The sequence below is a fragment of the Nansenia antarctica genome, assembly GCF_963989245.1.
Source record: "Nansenia antarctica genome assembly, chromosome: 19".
Classification (NCBI taxonomy): Eukaryota; Metazoa; Chordata; class Actinopteri; order Argentiniformes; family Microstomatidae; genus Nansenia; species Nansenia antarctica.
Window position 1 is genome coordinate 18,512,873 of NC_137692.1, and position 19,053 is coordinate 18,531,925.

The following is a 19,053-nucleotide window of genomic DNA, read 5'->3' on the forward strand; positions in this document are numbered from 1 at the left end:
CATCCCCCCAGCAGAGCACCAGGGAAGCAGGAAGAAAGAGGCCTGTTCCCTGCCCCCCACCAGCAGGGCCTACAGCAGCAGGAGGTGGGGGAAAGAAGAGCCCCTGGAGGCCCCCGACCCACACCGCCTGTGGAGAGACTCTGCGTGTCTCATGGTCGATGGAACCTGCCGACACAGAACACACGCTGGTTGGTTCACATTTGTGCTGCTGTTTCGCACAGACATAGAGGCACAAAAACGCACACGCAGACACGCACACGCAGACACGCGCACGCGCACACACACACACACGCACACACACACACACACACACACACACACACACACTGTTAGTTAAGCTCTGTACTTTCCAGCACATAGGATAAACTAAGATCACATCAGCATGGTACAGTAGTATACTGACACCACAACTAACAGCTCTCTACAAATAGCATGTCGGATGTCGTACGTCTGTTTACCTGGTAAACTGTTTGCTCTCCTCATGAACTTCCATCTCTTTGCTTTTAAACTCGTTCAGTTCTTTACGGATAGCAGCCTGAGGGGAACGAAGAAGAAACACAGTCAAGATCACATCACAGTCACTGAACAGCTATCAGGAAGACTTCCTATTTCTTTTCACATGTTGGCCAGTGGGGGGCAGTCACGAGAAGGAGAAACATTATGTGATGTTATTTCGGTAACACTTTTGTATGGGGGGGGGGGGGACATATAAGGGCAATTTTGGTGTATTACTAGCCATTTATTAGGCCTTTATTCAATGTTTTCTTATCCTCGTGTTAGAAGCCATGTAGTAGCTGGTCAGTTAGATCTCCTCCAATCACTGGCTCACATCCGGAAGCAAACACTTCTAAGTTACAAATGAGGAGTGGCTCATAATGTGTTCACTAAAATAAAGTGTTACTGTTCTATTTAAAGTCTCTGTAAGCTACATGTCTGATCGCATTGGTACCAATATGGAATTTGCTGTATTGTTATACTTGCTAACGGCCAAGCTCCACTATGGCCATCGAGCGTTGCGTCTAATGTGCGTTGCGTCCGAAATTGGGATCAAATGCATTGTAATCAATGAAAGGTGCTCCACCTGCTGCGTCGCGTCACGTCAGCGTTGCGTCCGATGGCTGCGTCCAAAGTAGACTTTCAAAAAAGTTTGATTTTTGACGGTGGATGGACGCAGACGTCACAATGAGACGCCCCACGTGGGCGCCCCCACGTGGGGCGTCAATCACCGCACCTGTGGTGAACTCTTGTTGCAGTAATGGACGACGAACGGCTCATCCTTGAGGTCGAATTTTTTTTTATATGCGACAAATGATAGATTGTACCATGATGCCCAGGTGAAGGACCGAGCATGGGGTGAGATCGGGTCCACACTTGGATTATCAGGTAAGATATAATACGACAACTACTCAGCTATTGCGAATTGCTATTCACGGGAGTCAGCTGTCAATCACCACAGGTGCTTGAAAGCTTGTTGCAGGAATGGACGACGAACGGCTGATCCTTGAGGTCGAAAAATATTATTTTTTATATGCGACTAGTTGTTGCTGTTGATATGTAACTAGATTTATGGTTAAGGATAGGGTTAGATTTAAGGTTAGGGCAAGGTTTAGGATTAGTGGTTAGTTAGTTGAAATGTTGTTGACAGTTAGTTGAACATCTACTGAACTAGCAACTATCTATTTGGGAATATGTAGATAAAATATTACCCTGATTGGAAAATGTTCTGTATGATGTTGTTATTGTTGTGGACATAATTGCAGTCAAGGGTGAAATTACTCCCGTATACAAAAAATGCCAGTGGAGCTAGAGTAGAACGTTGACGTTGACGCAACGTTGACGCGACGCAGCAGGTGGAGCTTGGACAACGGGAAGTTGACGCAACGTCGATGGCGAGTTGACGCGACGCAGCAGGTGGAGCTTGGCCGTAAACATACTCTATATGTGGCGATGATACTGCGAGTAGTCTGAAGGAGCCAATCCTACAGAGGACTCCTAGTAACCTTGGAGACCCACCTTGTCGGCAGGTGTGAGTCTGGTCCAGGGTTTGTCGGCACGGCGATCGTAGTCCTTGGCATCTGTCACCTCCACATACTCGTTAAAGCACAGGATCCTCCGTGCTACCAACTCTGCTACTGTAGGCCTCACACTCAGCTACACACACACACACACACACATGCCCGAACACACACACACACACACACACACACACACACACACGCCCGCACATGCGTGCACACGCGCGCGCGTGCACACACACACACACACACACACACACACACACAGAGAGAGAGAGAGAGAGAGACAGATAACATCAGTAACCAGTGATTGACAGCTGTAGAGTGGGATTGTCAGACAGCTGGCCGAGTTGGAAAGTGTGTATGTGTGTGTGTGTGTGTGTGTGTGTGTGTGTGTGTGTGTGTGTGTGTGTGTACTACTGCCATAGTAGTGCACTAGACACTAGACTCTGATTGGTTGACTAACCCCCCCCCCCTCTCTCTTCCCCTTCACCACAGGGGTTAGCTATCTCAGGAATGTCAACCAGCCTAATGCTAGTGCTACACCCCCAACCACACTGCTGGGTCACACAGACACCCACAGCGTAGGAATGCACTACTGTATGGACTGGAGCAACATAACATCACTGGGGTTTGATTTCTACAAGACTCTAAATGCACATATAACATACACACGATGACTTTTGTGATTTTCCTTCCAATTCAACTCACACTCAACGAAAGACACATCCCCCCCCCCCATCATCGTCAATGTCAATTCCGATTGTGAGAAGTCAAAAGAAAAAGGTCGGAAATTGTGAAAAAGAGAACCAAAAAAGTGTTATTGAGTTCCAAATGTGGCCACCGAGTGGCAGTGTTTACCACATGAACAGGTCTTTAACATGTGAGTCGTGTGTGAGTCATGGAAGCAGTGAAAAGCAGAAATTCAGTAGGCATATTATGTTGTCTAGCAGACACCACTTTACCTTTCTAGAGAGTCTCCTCTTGAGCTCCTTCTTGGCCTCCGATTCCTCTGACTCATTCTTTTCTGCACACGCACACACACACACACACACACACACACACACACACACACACACACACACACACACACACGCGCGCACACACACACACACACACACACACACACACACACACACAGGAGCACAGAGAGGAGAGAAGGTGAACAAAAAAAGGACTGCTGTATTTTCTCCACCATACATAGTCATCTGGAATCTAAACAATAACACGTGTTGTGCTGTGTAGTGTGTGTGTCTGTGCTTGTGTGTGTGTGTGTGTGTGTGTGTGTGTGTGTCTGTTTGTCAAAGATGTGCACATCGACCTTGGGATTCATGCCGACCGTTGCTGCTCGTGGTCCCATCGAACAGCCACCCATCTGCTTATAATAATATAGCAGCTAGTTAACTTCTCTCTCTTACCCTCTCTCTCTCTCACACACACACACGCTCATGCACGCACGCACGCACGCACGCACACACACACACACACACACACGGACGCTCGCACACACACACACACACACACACACACACACACACACACACACACACAGACACACACAGTCTTTCTCCCTCCCTCCCTACCTCCCCCCCTCCCGCTCTCAGCTACATGAATTAAAACTCCATGACAAAGATCTCATAAATAATAAATGAAGCACCAAACCCCACAGCCAAAAGCCAACACCCCCCCCACACACACTCCCTCCTTCTCCATCCATCTCCTTGCAACCAATTTCCTGGCCATGGAAGCAAGGTATTGCTTCAACTGCAGCAGAACAACAGTTAGAGAGAATGTCATGATCCTAACCCCCGATGACCATCAATGAATCAATACCTCCCTATTTAGCTTTACCCCGATTGACCTAGGCTATTCAATGGTACAACAGTATTATCGCAGACCTATATGAAGTGTATTCCTAGACTAAGAGTGTGGTCCTGGGCCTGGGGTTGTCCAGTGGTCCGCGGTCTACAGTGCACACATCCCCTTGTCGGCATGGGTTTGAATCCCGGCCTGTGCCCTGCTGACATGCCCTCTCCCTTTGTCTCCTTACTTTCCTGTCTGTCTATATCTGTCCATATATCCCCCCCTCCAGGACATGGCTTAACCTTTCGGCCTGGGAAAGCAGCACTTCATTTGACACAGTGGAGATCTTCCTGTTCAATATCTGGCCTCTCTGTCCCTGTGCAAAATGTCTCCCGTTGATTTATTGACCAATAAAGTGAGCAGACAGACAGGGCAGATGGTTATTGGTTGATAGTTGGCCTGAGCTGACCTGACATCACAGCAGAATTACACCCCGGATCTGTCATATTATCTACACTTCGCACACAAACCGTGCACTGGATGGGTTTAAGCATGATCTAGAGGGAGTTTCCACCATATGGTAAATGGTAAATGGACTGCACTTATATAGCGCCTTTTTTTGCTGCTCCAAAGCTGCTCCAAAGCGCTTTACAACGGCCTCTCGTTCACCCATTGACACACACATTCACACACCAATGGCGGCAAGCTGCCATGCAAGGCGCCGGCCCGCTCACTGGGAGCAGTTTTGGGGTTCAGTGTCTTGCCCAAGGACACTTCGACATGTGGCCAGCCGGGGCTCGAACCCGCCGATCTGCCAACCTTGTGATCATTAGGCGGCGACTCTACCTCCTGAGACACAGCCGCCCCGTTATTTACTGTACATCAAGCCAATGTTTTTAGATCCATAAGAAGAGTGAATAGGTGCTTCTCACTCTGGGGGGGGAGAAGTGTAGATAATCTGCTCTCAGATTCAGTTACTGGACCCTTGTCTTGGGTCATAATAATAATATAATAATAATATATTCCATTAAGCTGACACCTTTTATCAAACGCACTTACATTGCAGTGAGTGCACACACACATATTTCAGTATATATAGTCGCAGCGGGAATCGAACCCACAACCCTAAGCACTGTTAGCACCACGCTCCACCAACTGAGCCACGGAGGATCACAGAGCCACTTCACATCCTCCGTATCGCTATGACGACTAGCGTCTTGGCTGAAGGGGGTGACGGAGTCATCTGCTTGATCATGTGGCTTCTAACTGAGCCTGTAAGCTGAAGCACACATGATCACCTCCGGGGTCGTGTTCAGGAGGTTCACACAGTCGACCGAGGTTAGAAATGTCATTTTCATGATCTGCCGTGAAACCTTCCTCGACATGACGGAGAGGCATGTCTGTTCTAGATGATACATTTCTCTCTCTTCTTCTGAACATTCCACAATGTTATTCCCAGCTGAACACGGCCCAGCTGAACACGGCCCAGCTAAACACAGCCCAGGTGTTATAAGTCAGACCGGGCCCCCGTGTGGAGGTTAGGTCTGGCTGTGTTGTGGTCGTGTTGCGGTCACGTCTTTAATTCATTCTACTGTGTACGTTGACTTTCTAAATTGATATAGAATGAATGAACTGTATCACGTTTGTAATTCTGAATGTACATTTATGATTGATCACGTTTGTAATTCTGAATGTACATTTATGATGATCATGTTTGGAAGGCGGGGCTCCTCTGCAAAGAGAGACCTTGGTCTCAGTAGGACCTCACTGCCTAAATACATTTAAATTATTATTAATAATAATAATAATAATAATAATAATAATAATGAAATGTTGCAGCACTGACGTTTGAGGATGTTCCTCTGCTCCAGCTCCTCGGTGGTGGGCCTCTGGCTCAGTCGTCTGTGGAGGATGAAACAGCAATCACATGAAACAACAGCGTGTGTCATATCACTGCCAACCATAACAATCATTACTACGGTATACATAGAGTATTATAAAAACATAGATTATGACCAAAGCATCTGAGACGTTAGTCCTCCACTTAGGATACACAAACCCACTTTGTAGTGTGTTTGTAGTAAACCCTCTCCTACTAACCCCCCGTGGAGAAGTTGTATGCTAAGTCGTGAGCTCAGAATGATAAGGTTCTATCTCCGTTTAGGGCAGTTCAGAGATATTGAGCGTCAAAGTTTTTACATTCCATTATGTTTTGTGAGATGGAACCTTTGTATTTTATGAATTACTAACTAAAAAAAAATCAACATTTTAAAAATAACACCACACAGGCATTAATAAACACCTAATGGATCAGATTATGTAAAAAAACAAAATTTTGACAAAAATGGAGATAGAACCGTATAATTCTAACGTCACGATTATTATGAAGATAAGACGAGGCTTGCGCTGACCTGACCTTGTGGTGCTGACTCTCTGGAGAGAGTCATACCTTTGTGTGTCCGTGTGTATGTATGTATGTGTGTGTATGTGTGTGTGTGTGTGTGTGTGCGTGCGTGTGCGTGTGTGTGCGTGCGTGTGTGTGCGTGTGTGTCCGTGTACCTGTGTAGCTTGGAGCCAATCTGCTTGAGTATCTCATGTCTCTCCGTCTCTGAAGTGCGAGGCAGGATGTTCTTCTCCTCCAGCTCTCTCTTGCTCGGCCGGTTTCCCAGTTTGATGGCCAAGGTGTCCCTGCGGCGGATCTTACAGGCCAGGGAGCCTGCAACAACAGAGGCTGCTGTAAATCTAGCCCCAGGCTGCATAGGCCCCACCAGGCCCCACCTCCTCCAGAGAGAGTCTCTCAATACAGGCTGAGATAGACGTGACAGGAGGACAGGAGTTAGACTGTCTAGGGTTCTGTGCTGCTCTCCTAGTCCCAGATCTGGATGTGCTTTACACAACTCCACTGGCTGGTAGCACAGAGTGCAGCACCGAGGGGAGGGGAATAGAAAAGTACCTTGAAAAAGTACCTGTGTGGAACACACAATAAGTTAAGGTACTTCCTGTTAGTGAAGGTGAAATGTAGAAAGGTTTTTTTCAACATTGTTAATGGACCACACGTCTCACTAATAGATGCAAATACCCTAGCAGTGAGAGGGAAAAATGGAAGTGTGTATGCATGTGTGTGTGTGTGTGTGTGTGTGTGTGTGTGTGTGTGTGAGTGTGTGTGAGAGTCTGTGTTTCACTCCAGACAACACTTGTTGGCGAACACAATCCTGCAACACTTGTTAGCGAACAGAAAAAACAGAGTGAAACCATGAAAGCCGTACTGGTAGTGTACTCGTCCTCCTCCTCCTCATCCTCCTCTTCGTCGCGGTAGAGGATGGGTCCGTCCGAGTCCGAGTCGCTGACCTGGCTCTCTCTCTCTCTGGCGGTGTCAGGTATAACGGTCACCTCCGGATCCTTCACGTTCACACTGAGAGACTGACTCTCACCGTCGCCCCCTACAGGCCTGGGCAAGGGACAGGGGGATAAAAGAACTTCACATAAGATAGCAGCACCGAGCCTTTGGAAGCTCAAAAGCAACAGCGGGGGGAGTCTAGAATACAGACAATGACAATTATCATGTCTTCATATCTTCTATCATATCATGACTTCCGTTCCAGACTTTCCACTGTAGTCAGGACACATGTCAGTTGAACCATTTATTACATGAAAATGGTCATACATTTCATATACTCCAATAGGCCCCTGTCCACTAGACACGGTATGTTAACAAGAGAGGTTTAGATGGAACCATGTCAATTCTGTAATGTCCAAGTTATTTAAGATTGACTATGTTCCTAATCCATGTTTATGTTTGCTCAATGATGACTCTGATTTCGATTTAAGTATTACGCAAAAGAAAATGCTATTTGCTGGTTTCACCTCTGCAAAAAAAACTATTCTTCAACATTGGATGACACCTGATTTCAGTATGAACACTTTTTGGTTTTACTCTTTACAGAGGATTGTGAATCTTGAGTGCACAACGGCCAGATTGAACAAAGCAAGGCCCAGTACAGTTGATGCGTGGAAGGCTTATTCATTGAACTTGACTAACCTGACTCCTCTATGATTTCCATTTACCCCAATCCGGATTGTGTTGTATTTCTACTATTTGGCTGTGACTTGTCTGCTACACTACCCCTTTTCTTTTTTGTTTTCTTTCTTTTTTCCCTCCCTTCCTTTCTTGTTCTGTATTGTCATTGTTATGTGTTGATAAAAGCAATAAAAAATCTTGATCACAAAAAAAAGAGAGGTTTAGAAAAACACAGTATAAGCAAGCCCTTCAGTTCTGCAGTGGATCTCCACGGTCCGCTGGCTGCTCAGTTACCGACTGGAATGCAGTGCGTTCGAGTATTTCCCACCAAACAGGTATTTAGGTGATATGTATCAAAGCCTTTCTGGGTTCTACATGTTATAACAGATGATGTGATGATACTCTACATGTTATTAAACCATGGGTGTTCTAAATGAACGAATGCTTTATTTTGAGAATTTCACAGACATTTCACAGGCATACATAGGAGTACACAGTAAATACAGACAATGCAAAAAACAGATGAAGTGCTGTATTGGTACCGGTACAGAAAACTCACCGCTGGCTGTCTACGGCAGGCTCCGCCTCCTGAGCCCGACGCCCCTCCCCCCTTCCGCCGTCCTCCGACCCGAGCGTCTCCTCGGAGGAGCTGTCGTCTCCCTGGCTCTCCGCGAACGACGTGTCCTCTGTCGCCGAGTTGACATGCGGGAGCTTATCTCCGGGCTCCAGGAGGGAGGTATTGTCCTTCTCCTCCCCTGTCAGAGAGGCGTCAGGAGCGGGCTTGGCCTCTCCCTCCTTCCCCTGGGTCCCCTGGTGCCCTGGGCCTGGTGGAGGGTTCTGGGGAGGCGCAGGGCCGGTGATCTCCCCAGGTAGGCTGTCAGTCTCTGGGGAGGCCCGGGGGGGTTCAGTCCTCTTGGTCCTCCTCCCGGTCCCTGAGCCTGAGTCCCCTGCCGCCCCCCCGTCCCTGGAGGCCTTGGTACGAGAGAGGGAGGAGGGCGTGGTCTTGGAGGACGCAGGGACGGTTTTGGATGAGGGAGCCGCTGTCTTCTTGGAATGAGAAGGTTTGGCTGAGAAGAGAAAGACAACTTTATTAGATGGTGTGGTAAGTGCCATAGGGACGCGTGCTAATAATAATAATAATAATAATAATAATAATAATAATAATAATAATAATAATAATAAATTGGAGTTATATAGTGCTTTTCTAGACACTCAAAGGCACTTTACAAACTGAAAAGATCGAGTAGTAATAATAAAAAGAAACAAAAGATAAGTAAAAGAAAGTATAGGGGTCTAATTCATTTTTTGATTACTAATCTACCGGTAAGTGTAAGTGCCTTGGAAGACAATCTACTCTGTATACTGCACTTAGGTAGCTAAGTGCCATGGGGACATGTGTGGAGTGCTCAATCTTCAATAAACAGATCCAAACACATCGCTGATAATATATACACAGAACGGTATTACTAATGGTAATATTATTGTCTCTGTACTTTCCTTGTGTACAACAAGTCATTGACCTCGCATCGGAGCAGCAGCGTCAGAACAAGCTAGCTAATTCATTCTACCCTAGATGACTCCATTATCTCCATTTTGTGCAGCAGTATGCTTTTTATGGGGGTGCTGACGACAAGGCACTTGTTCTAAACCCAACAAACTGCTGACTCTCAAGTCAACAAGAACACAATTTACATTCACATGTGTAGTCGGAGGATAGGAAAGGAGATGTAAAACAGATAGATAAACAACAGACATATTTAAAACAGAAGACAAATATAGCCTCTCGTCAGAGATACTTCTGAAACGCTGGGTTCTGCTGCATGCAACACATCACATGATCACATGCAACACTGCTGGCCCTGGGGGGGGTGGGGGGGGCGGGGGGGGGGGGCAGTGAATCAAACTAGAAGAGGCAAACACACACAAAACACACACACAAATGAACAGAACAGATAACAAACATGGCAGTTCAGGGAGACACAGCCATTCGACGGTCCGTGGATGATGCGGGTCATGATGGGGGTCATGATGGGGGTCATGCTCCAATGAAAACAGAAGGGGAAGGTGCTTCTGGGATATCCACACACACACCCGTGCACGTGTGCACACAGACACGCACACAGACACACACACACACAGACACGCACACAGACACACACACACACAGTCTTATTGTAGTGCAGTGAAAATGGAGAAGTCTTCGCTAAAAAACATCCATCTTCACTTCCCTTCCCTTATCTTCGAAAGGGGAAACAAAAACGCGGTCTTCTGTCGCTTTCAAGTGAATCCCGTCCGCTTCCAGAACCTTCTCACAGGGCTGACAGAGGGAGGGCATTCAGGATCAAAAAAACAGAAAGTAAGGAGGGATGGACTGACGGACGGACGGATGGATGGACGGACACACGGAGAGAGGGGGGCGGTAGAGGAGAGGAGACAGATACATTCTCCATGCAACACAGCCAGGTCTTCTCTCCAGACCACCTCCACCACCACCGGGCTCTGATACTCACCAGTCCCACGTGTGTTGGCGGTGGTGTTCCTGGGGTTAGGTTTGGCAGGCGGGGCGGAGGAGGAGGCCTGCTTGGGCGGGGTGCCTTTAGGCTGCTTCTTACCCCCCGCCGACCCTTCCCTGCTCCCCGCGGTACCTCCTACCCCGCCGGGGGTCCCGGCCCTGCGACCTGCCGTACCCCCTGCCCCCTGTCCCGACGGTTTGGGAGGAGGAGGAGGAGGGGCAGCGCTTCGGTTGTGTTGTTTTTTGATGGGGCTCTTGCTCGTTCTGACCTGGCCCCCCCTGGCTCCTCCCCTTCCGCCCCTTCTGGGGGCGGGGGCGGGGGCACGGCCACTTCTCTCTGAAGGGGAGTGGGAGGGGGGGGGGGGGAGGAGAGCAACCTCTCCTGTCAGTGACCAGCACCCCAGAGGGAGGGACGGACAGACAGACAGACAGACAGACAAGGACAGACAGACAAGGACAGACAGACAAGGACAGACAGACAGACAGACAGACTGACAGTCTAGAGAAGAGGCCTCACAGTCACAGTCGGCCTGTTACCTGGGACAAAAACAAGGTCGACGCAGCCACCGACGCAGCAGATCTGTTTGTCATTTAAGGGGCTTAAGAGGGGAGGCGGTAGAGTGGATTAGAGTGACGTGAGCGGCATGGTACCGCAAGGTAGAGCTCTGGGGGCTCTGTGAGCTCTGTAAGAGGCCCGGCCTGATCGCTCAAACACTAGAGGCTTTGATCACCACTGAGGTCACAGCCTCCTCTGATCTCCAGGGTTTAAGAACAGAAGAGTTATCCTCCTTAATGCCCCCGTATCCAGGCATATCAGGGAGGTTCAACACACACAAGAGTGTGTTACACTGTGTGTACCGCACACTATGGGTCCTGACTCCTGAGTAATGATGAATGACCTAGAACACATCGAGACTTCTTAATGGATATGAGATGGAAAACTCGATACAAATGGAATCGAGGAAAAAGGTCCCGCAACCCTTTAAAAGGCTGAGGGTGAGGGTACTCCTGCCTGGCGGGGGTAATGGTGAGCATTAGCGAAGAGTCATGCCGGTCGCTCAGAGCCAGAATAGGAAGCGTTAGTGGACACACCTGATTCAATCTGGCCGCCCCCTGAGTGGATCTATGCCATTTCATTTACCCCCTGCTTCGGCTTGCACACAAACAGTTCTGGAACTAGATACCCCATGCAAACATTCCAGAACCGAACCTAATGCCAACATTCCTGAACTAAAAAACCACACATTCTAGAAGCAGTGTGTGTCCCCCATCCCGACATTCCGTATCCAGAGCCATCTCCTGGTATACCTGTCGTGTCCTCTGACACCGTCTCCGGGGACTCGATGTCGACTTTGACCTCCTCTGATGATGTCACGCCGGGGTTGGCGTGGCCGTTCAGCGTCTCAGTGTTGATTGGCTCCTCTGAGAGAGAGAGAGAGAGAGAGAGAGAGAGAGAGAGAGAGAGAGAGAGAGAGAGAGAGAGAGAGAGAGAGAGAGAGAGAGAGAACACGGGACGGTTAGCAGTTTGGGCCAATGGGCATTTGTCATTTGACTAATATCAATCTTTCTATCCCTCTCTGACACACCAAGATATACAGTACATCAAGATATTACAGTATAACACGACACTACGGTACACCAAGATACAACAGCATACCATGACACTACAGTTTACCAACATACTACAGTTTACCAAGAAGACACAGCACTGTATTGTTTTGTGTTTTCCCCATCTTACCAACAGCTAACATTGGTGACGTCACCTGTATACTGCTGTTGTAGTACTAAATCAAAATAAACATTTGATTTGCTAATCAGTGGTTGATTTTATAACGATAATATTGGGCAGCAGCCTCAGTTTTAGGGTCATATATGACATTATGATAATAATAATAATAATAATAATAAAGGCTCTATGTGATCAATCACCTTGATCAGGTATGAGGACGCCTTTTCTGATCAGCTCCTCTCTCGTCTGCCTCGTAGAGATCTTCCTCTCCAGAACTGGAGGTGAGGAGAAGCAGGAGAGAGGCTAGTTAATCATTGGTTAGGGACAGTCATCGATGCTGTGGCCTTTAGCACAATAGAGATATTATTGCCCTGCACACACATCCACGCACACACACACACACACACAGTGCTATGGCAATGAAAATATGCCTATCCTGCCTCAGGACACACACTCATATACACTCACACAAGCACACACAAGCACACACAAGCACACACAAGCACACACACACACACACACACACACACACACACACACACACACACACACACACACACACACACACACACACACACACACACACACACACCTTTGGACAGGTCCTGGAACTTGTCGCTGGTCTTCTTCTTCCTCCATTTCCAGGGTTTGAACAGTTTCCCGATGGTCGAGAGCTTCCCCTTCTGCTTCAGGGGAGGAGTCTGGGTGGTCCCGCCCACCACCAAGGCACAGTTGGCCAGGGACCCTTTCTCCAGTCCCTCAACTAGTGGAGAAAACACACACACACACACACACAGACACACACACACACACACACAAACACACACACACACACAGACACAGACACCCGGTCAACTAGAGGGACAAATAATCACACACACCAACAGGGTGGGGATGGGGAGCTCTATAATGCTGGAACACAGGTTTGTCTGCATGTGATGTTTGTTTGGATATAGGATAGCCACTAAGTGCAAAAATGCCTCCCTCCCTTCCTTCCTTATTCTTACCGTAATAAGTAACACGATATACTGCAGACGGGTTCATCAGTTCATAAACCCAACTAGTAGAGTCCTCACAGGCAATGTTAAGTACTATACCATATCATAAATAGGCCTACTGCTCAGTAGAGGCCAACTACATGATAGGTTACTAGGTTACGAGCTTGCAGTGTGATTTCTGATTTCTCTGTGATTTGTGTGTTCCTGTGGTTGGCCTCCGCCGCAATCAGATACATGTCATGTCCTAGCCCCTCCCCTTCCTGTTTGAAAGTCAGAAGACTGGAGGAACATACCATGACAGGAAGGGAGCGTATCAGAGGGAAAGAGGAGGGGGAGGGGGGGTACCTATCGGAACATTGAGGGGAGGGGGGCATATTGGAAAGTTGAGGAGGGGGAAAGGAGGATGGGGCGTGGCATATCAATCTGGAGGGGAAGAGAGGAGGTGTGGTACTTCCTCCATCTCCGTCTCCTCTGCACTTCACACTCACGTTACATACTGTACACAGCTGTTACATACTGTATGTTACATACTGTACGTTACATACTGTACGTTACATACTGTACGTTACATACTGTATACAGCTGGGGAGGCTCATAGTAATGTATGGAATGGTATGAGGAATGGTATAGGAATGACAGACATGTTTGATACCATTCCTTACTCCATTCCATGCATTACAATAAGCATGTCATCCCCTGGTACACAGCACTACTGTGTAGCCACGTTACTGTATTATTGTGTTACTCCTGTGTTATGTGTTTCTGATGAGGAGAGACAGAAGTAGCAAGGATGCCATTGTACTGTTATGCACTCGCCTGTATCCCACTACATATGACTTTGAAACTTTAAACTGATGTTTCTATGTTCACTTGATGAAAAATAAGATACATATTTTGGTCTAGACTAGAGGCAGGCCAACTGTATCACTGCAGTTCTTGACCTAGGATAATTGCAGATGTTACACTTCACAGATGTTTTTTAAACTCATATTCATCATCTCGTGAAATACTGGTAAGTGAAAACTGTGATTTTCTATGTTCTGTGATAAGAAGAAAATCTCCTAAGAAAATTACCCCCTATGACTATTCTTCCTGGGGTCCTCATGGAAGACAGACAATCAAACATAACAACATCAATCAACAAAGCAATAATTAGTGAAAAGCATTCCCTTATTAAACCTGATGAAATGAAAAATGAAAAAATAAATATATAAGATAACAGAATTAAATAAAATACAAGTAGCAGCATATTTGAGAGCTGCATTTGCTTCAACCACCATACCTGCATCCAAATAGAAGAAGAAGACAGAGAGCTCACACCACAACTACAGTGTTATCTACAGTACAGTAACTACAGTGTTATCGTCGGGGCAAAAGTCGGACTTTAATTTCAAAAGTCGGACCTTAATTTCTTTCCGGACGACAGCTTCTTTCAGTTTCTTTTTGAAGCTGGATTTATTTCCAGTAAGGGTCAGATATTGGGGAAGTCTATTCCAGTATAACACAGCTCTATTTAAAAAAAAATGTCCATAGTGCATTTGTTCTAGGTCTTGGTAAGATGAAATGACAGCTTGAGGCCTGTCTGGTATATAGGTATGTCTATCATTGTTGGGTAGTAACTGTAAAAACAGGCTATGGGGTTTTTGTAAGGTACAGATTTTCTTTAAGTACAGAATAATGCTACATGCCATGTCTTTCATCTACCATGAGCCATGACAGCCTTGAAGTTGTCTGCATTATAGATGCATTCTATATGACATCATAGATGCATTCTATATGACATCATAGATGCATTCTATATGACATCATAGATGCATTCTATATGACATCATAGATGCATTCAATATGACATCATAGATGCATTCTATATGACATCATAGATGCATTCTATATGACATCATAGATGCATTCTATATGACATTATAGATTAATTCTATATGACATCATAGATGCATTCTATATGACATCATAGATGCATTCTATATGACATCATAGATGCATTCTATATGACATCATAGATTAATTCTATATGACATCATAGATGCATTCTATATGACATCATAGATGCATTCTTCTATATGACATCATAGATGCATTCTATATGACATCATAGATGCATTCTATATGACATCATAGATGCATTCTATATGACATCATAGATGCATTCTATATTAGCCTACATTCACATTACGTCTGATTGAGCATGCGAAGTGAGAGGCGTGCAGCTGTTTAGCTAGTTCATGTTTTGATGCACTAGACCAGATTGTCGGGCATTAGCCGAGATGCGATAAGACTAGAGACTTTACTTTGTTGTATCCGTCAAAAACGAGCACCTTTTCTGATGTTGGAGATTCCTCTACTCATTTGTCACTATATTGATATATTGATATGAGTTGAAAAGATCTGTACTGTAAATATCAACGTCTTGGCCTGATGACATCCTTGTAGATTAAATTCAGAGCCCTGTCCTAATTCTGATTCTCCCTAGGCCTACTGTACTTGTCAATCCCTCCCTCCCCTCTCCCTCTCTTTCTCCTCTCACTCACTCCTCTTCTCCATCTCTCTCCATATACCTTCCTCTCTCTTCCCATGTCTCTCTCTCCTCTCTCCATGATAATGTTCTATCAATAGTGACGCCCAACAACGTGGCTTCTTCAACCTGCTCAATATCAGCACCTTGCAAGGCGTGGCGCAACACATGATCTGACCTAAGAGCATGTTTGGAGCCCAGTACCATACATTTTTGTTTTAGCAACATTCAACTTCAACTAGTTCTCAATGACCCATACAGAAAGCAGCATTGACTCCTGCTGCAGCATCTCATTGACTTGCTCAGTGCTTTTTACTGATGCACACAGTGTATCATCTGTTGTATCATCCACGTAGATCGCCATATCTGCATCGTTTTCTATAACCCCTGGGTCTGTGTCTGTCTGTCTATAAACCCTGGGTCTGTAGGTCTGTACAGATGAGAGGGAGGGGAAGTGAAGGACGGCCTGTCCAAACAGCCCCGGGAAGAGAGGGATAGAGGGAATGAGGGAGGGAGGGAGGGAGGGAGAGGGAAAGAAAGAGAGAGGAGGCTCTGACACAAAGGACTTTCCCCTCTGAGTCAGGGAAGGTCCTCCAAACTTTCATGTTTCATCAGAGGAGCATTCAGCATGCATCTTTTTGAGTCGTGAGGTGCTGGATTTGTACTCTGTCTCTACTGGGTCAAAGTCGATTTTTAACATTTGGACCGTTAACTTTCCCCCCCCTCAAATAAACGCAAATTAACCGACAGAACTAATGTCCCTAGCTAGAGCATATAATGCCTAATGGCCACATAACAATACTACAGTTCCCACTGACCATATATACTGAAAAAGTTATGCACTCGATGTTGTCTCTTTGGGGAAAAAAAGTGGCATACATCATATTATTATTAATATTATTATTATTATTATTACAGTTACACTACATTATTATAAGACCGTTACACCAGCACCGAGGAGAGACACACCAAAGTCAAGTGTAAAATAGACCGTGGTCGTCATATCACTTCTAAATGTGACAAGAGCGTGGTGCTCAAACCCAACCCAGGTCTCCCACATGAAGGATCCAAGCATCTACTGTGAGGCCAAGACTGAACTGTCACAGCTATCGTCGTGACAACCTTAAGTCATGGTCCAATTGGAATGGACTCATTAGCAGCTCTGTGTTACAGCAGGAGACGTGTGATGTGGTCCAGTATGAGAAGGGGACAGGCGTGAAGGCATGAAGGCACGGCTCAGTGGTCAACACCAGCCTTAGAGGGGCCCTCTGACGCACTCCCACACACGCACGCGCGCACGCACGCACACGCACACGCGCACACACACACACACACACACACACGCACACACACACACACGCACACACGCACACACACACACGCACGCACACATACACACACGCACGCACACACACACACACACACACACACACACACACACACACACACACACACACACACGTACGCACACGCACGCACACACACACACACACACACACACACACACACACACACACACACGCACGCACACGCACGCACACGCACGCACGCACGCACACGCACACGCACACATACACACTTCAGATATATCTCAAGCTTCACGCTTCTATAACATATTACATGTCCATGGGGGTTAGCAGATGGGAGTTGAAAATACAACTGAACAAAGCTGCCTGCTAATCGCACACATAGGCCTACATCTATTTATTTGTATCTTCAACATATAGACTAGAAACTAGAAAGGTTCTTACTTTTAAAAAATCTTGGTTCTTACTTCTTAAAATCTCGGTTACGCTTAGGCCTATGTCTTAAGGGTTTATATCATAGTTGTTATTTTGTAGATTTCCACTTGGAAAATTATTTTATGTTTTATTTTATTTATGTTTCTTTTATCCCGATGTCTCTTCTGTATAAGAGACTCAGGACTCAGTGAGATATCCCCTGTATAAATAAGGATGAATAAAAAAGACATATTTCTATAAAAACTCTGAATAGAGATTGAATCTGCAAAGCATAAACTCTACTGAGTGTTGTTGAGTTCTTACAGAGTACAAATAACTAGCCACACAGGTAGCACTGACGCTTTCATAGTGAGAGCCCACTAGAATTGTGTCTGTTAAGATCTATAAAATCTATATGTACGGTATATATGTATGCAGACATGTTTGAGAGGGAGGGGTGGGTGGAGGGGAGGGGAGGGAGGGATGCCTTTTTCAATGTACATGACATCTTCTATACTGGATTTTTTTTTTTTTTTTTTTTAAAGAATTGTGTCAGTTAGTGATTTAAGATGGCTGGTGGTTGAACTCTGTCAGGGGAAGTGGGAGGAGGAGGAGGGTGTGATCTCCAACAGCCTCAGCCACACCACCATCGCAGCTACGCTTGTATTAGTCTAGCAGAGGTGACACCGCTCACAGCTAGGTTTGTGATTTGACTGAATAAACTGGCGGTTGGAATCATTATACCCTCACCAGCTGAGGACCAGTTCTTAGTTCAAACATCCTGACAGTACACACACACTGTACACACAACATCTAGCCTTCTATCGTTACACGACAGGTCGACAAATATCAGTGCAATCAAAAGGGAAAGGACAACCACATGAACACAGATAATTGCTTATCCCCATGAACAACTAGACAAAGCAGGATACTGTCTACTTTGAAGGCCAACAGTCAGACAACCTATAATTATATATAGGCCTAGGCCTAGATAGAATGTCACATGCTGTGTGCATCGATACTAGTGGAGGCTGAAATCAGAGGATGGGCTCAGTGTAATGCCTGAAATGGATTTTGATACCATTCCTCATGCCATGCATTACAATGAGCCTGTCCTTCGATTTCTTTTTTTTTTAAGTTGTTTTTTCTGAGTGGGGCAGTCCCACTCATATTTTTTCATTTTATTGACAGATACAGTAGAGATTTAGACAGGAAGGATGGGTGAGAGAGAGGAGGGATGACATGCAGGATATGTCCCCGGCCCGGAATCGAACCGGGGACCCTGCGGTTACATGGTCAACGCTTAACCCGCTACGCCACCTAAGCGCCCCCCGTCCTTCGATTTCTACCTCCACCAGCCTCCACTGGTCGATACAGAACAAGAGCACAGAACAACAGTAGCCTAAATCAAGGAATACTTTCCCATTATACTTTGCTGTCACGCTTTTCCATAATGCTCTGTATCTGTATAGTCATGCTGTAAAAGCACTGCATTTATCAAGCAATCTGCTTCTATTCTCATTCTCCTACACATTGACAGTTCTACAACATCCTAACTTCATGCTGATTAAACTTCCGTGGGAAAGTTAGCACTGTCATACTTCTACAGTAATCACATCGTATCTAATCACACACTGATAACGAAGTGGAGGCTATGTACAGTGATAATCAAGCTAATCTATGATTTGCCCTCTCCCGCTCTGAAACACACACAGGCTGACAGGCAG

The 19,053-nt window shown here is 46.1% G+C and overlaps 2 protein-coding genes across 2 annotated transcripts in view; one reads left to right on the forward strand and one right to left on the reverse strand.

The window, feature by feature from the left end:
- Positions 1–454: 454 nt before the first annotated feature.
- On the reverse strand, positions 455–13,311 carry LOC308173963 (phosphatase and actin regulator 2-like; the record flags this gene model as incomplete). Its single annotated transcript, XM_080549016.1, has 12 exons — positions 455–535; positions 2,014–2,151; positions 2,981–3,042; positions 5,665–5,720; positions 6,378–6,534; positions 7,085–7,266; positions 8,396–8,903; positions 10,347–10,685; positions 11,657–11,770; positions 12,278–12,352; positions 12,670–12,840; positions 13,236–13,311. The coding sequence occupies 12 exons, from the start codon at positions 13,309–13,311 to the stop codon at positions 455–457; spliced, it is 1,959 nt and encodes a 652-aa protein (XP_080405142.1).
- A 4,191-nt stretch (positions 13,312–17,502) lies between these two features.
- Positions 17,503–19,053, forward strand: part of LOC308173964 (pecanex-like protein 2) — a gene marked incomplete at both ends in the record, with an annotated part of 15,778 nt that continues 14,227 nt past the window's right edge. Inside the window, one exon of the mRNA XM_080549017.1 lies at positions 17,503–17,534. Within this exon, the coding sequence (XP_080405143.1) occupies positions 17,503–17,534 (32 nt within the window). The remainder of the gene's footprint in view (positions 17,535–19,053) is intronic.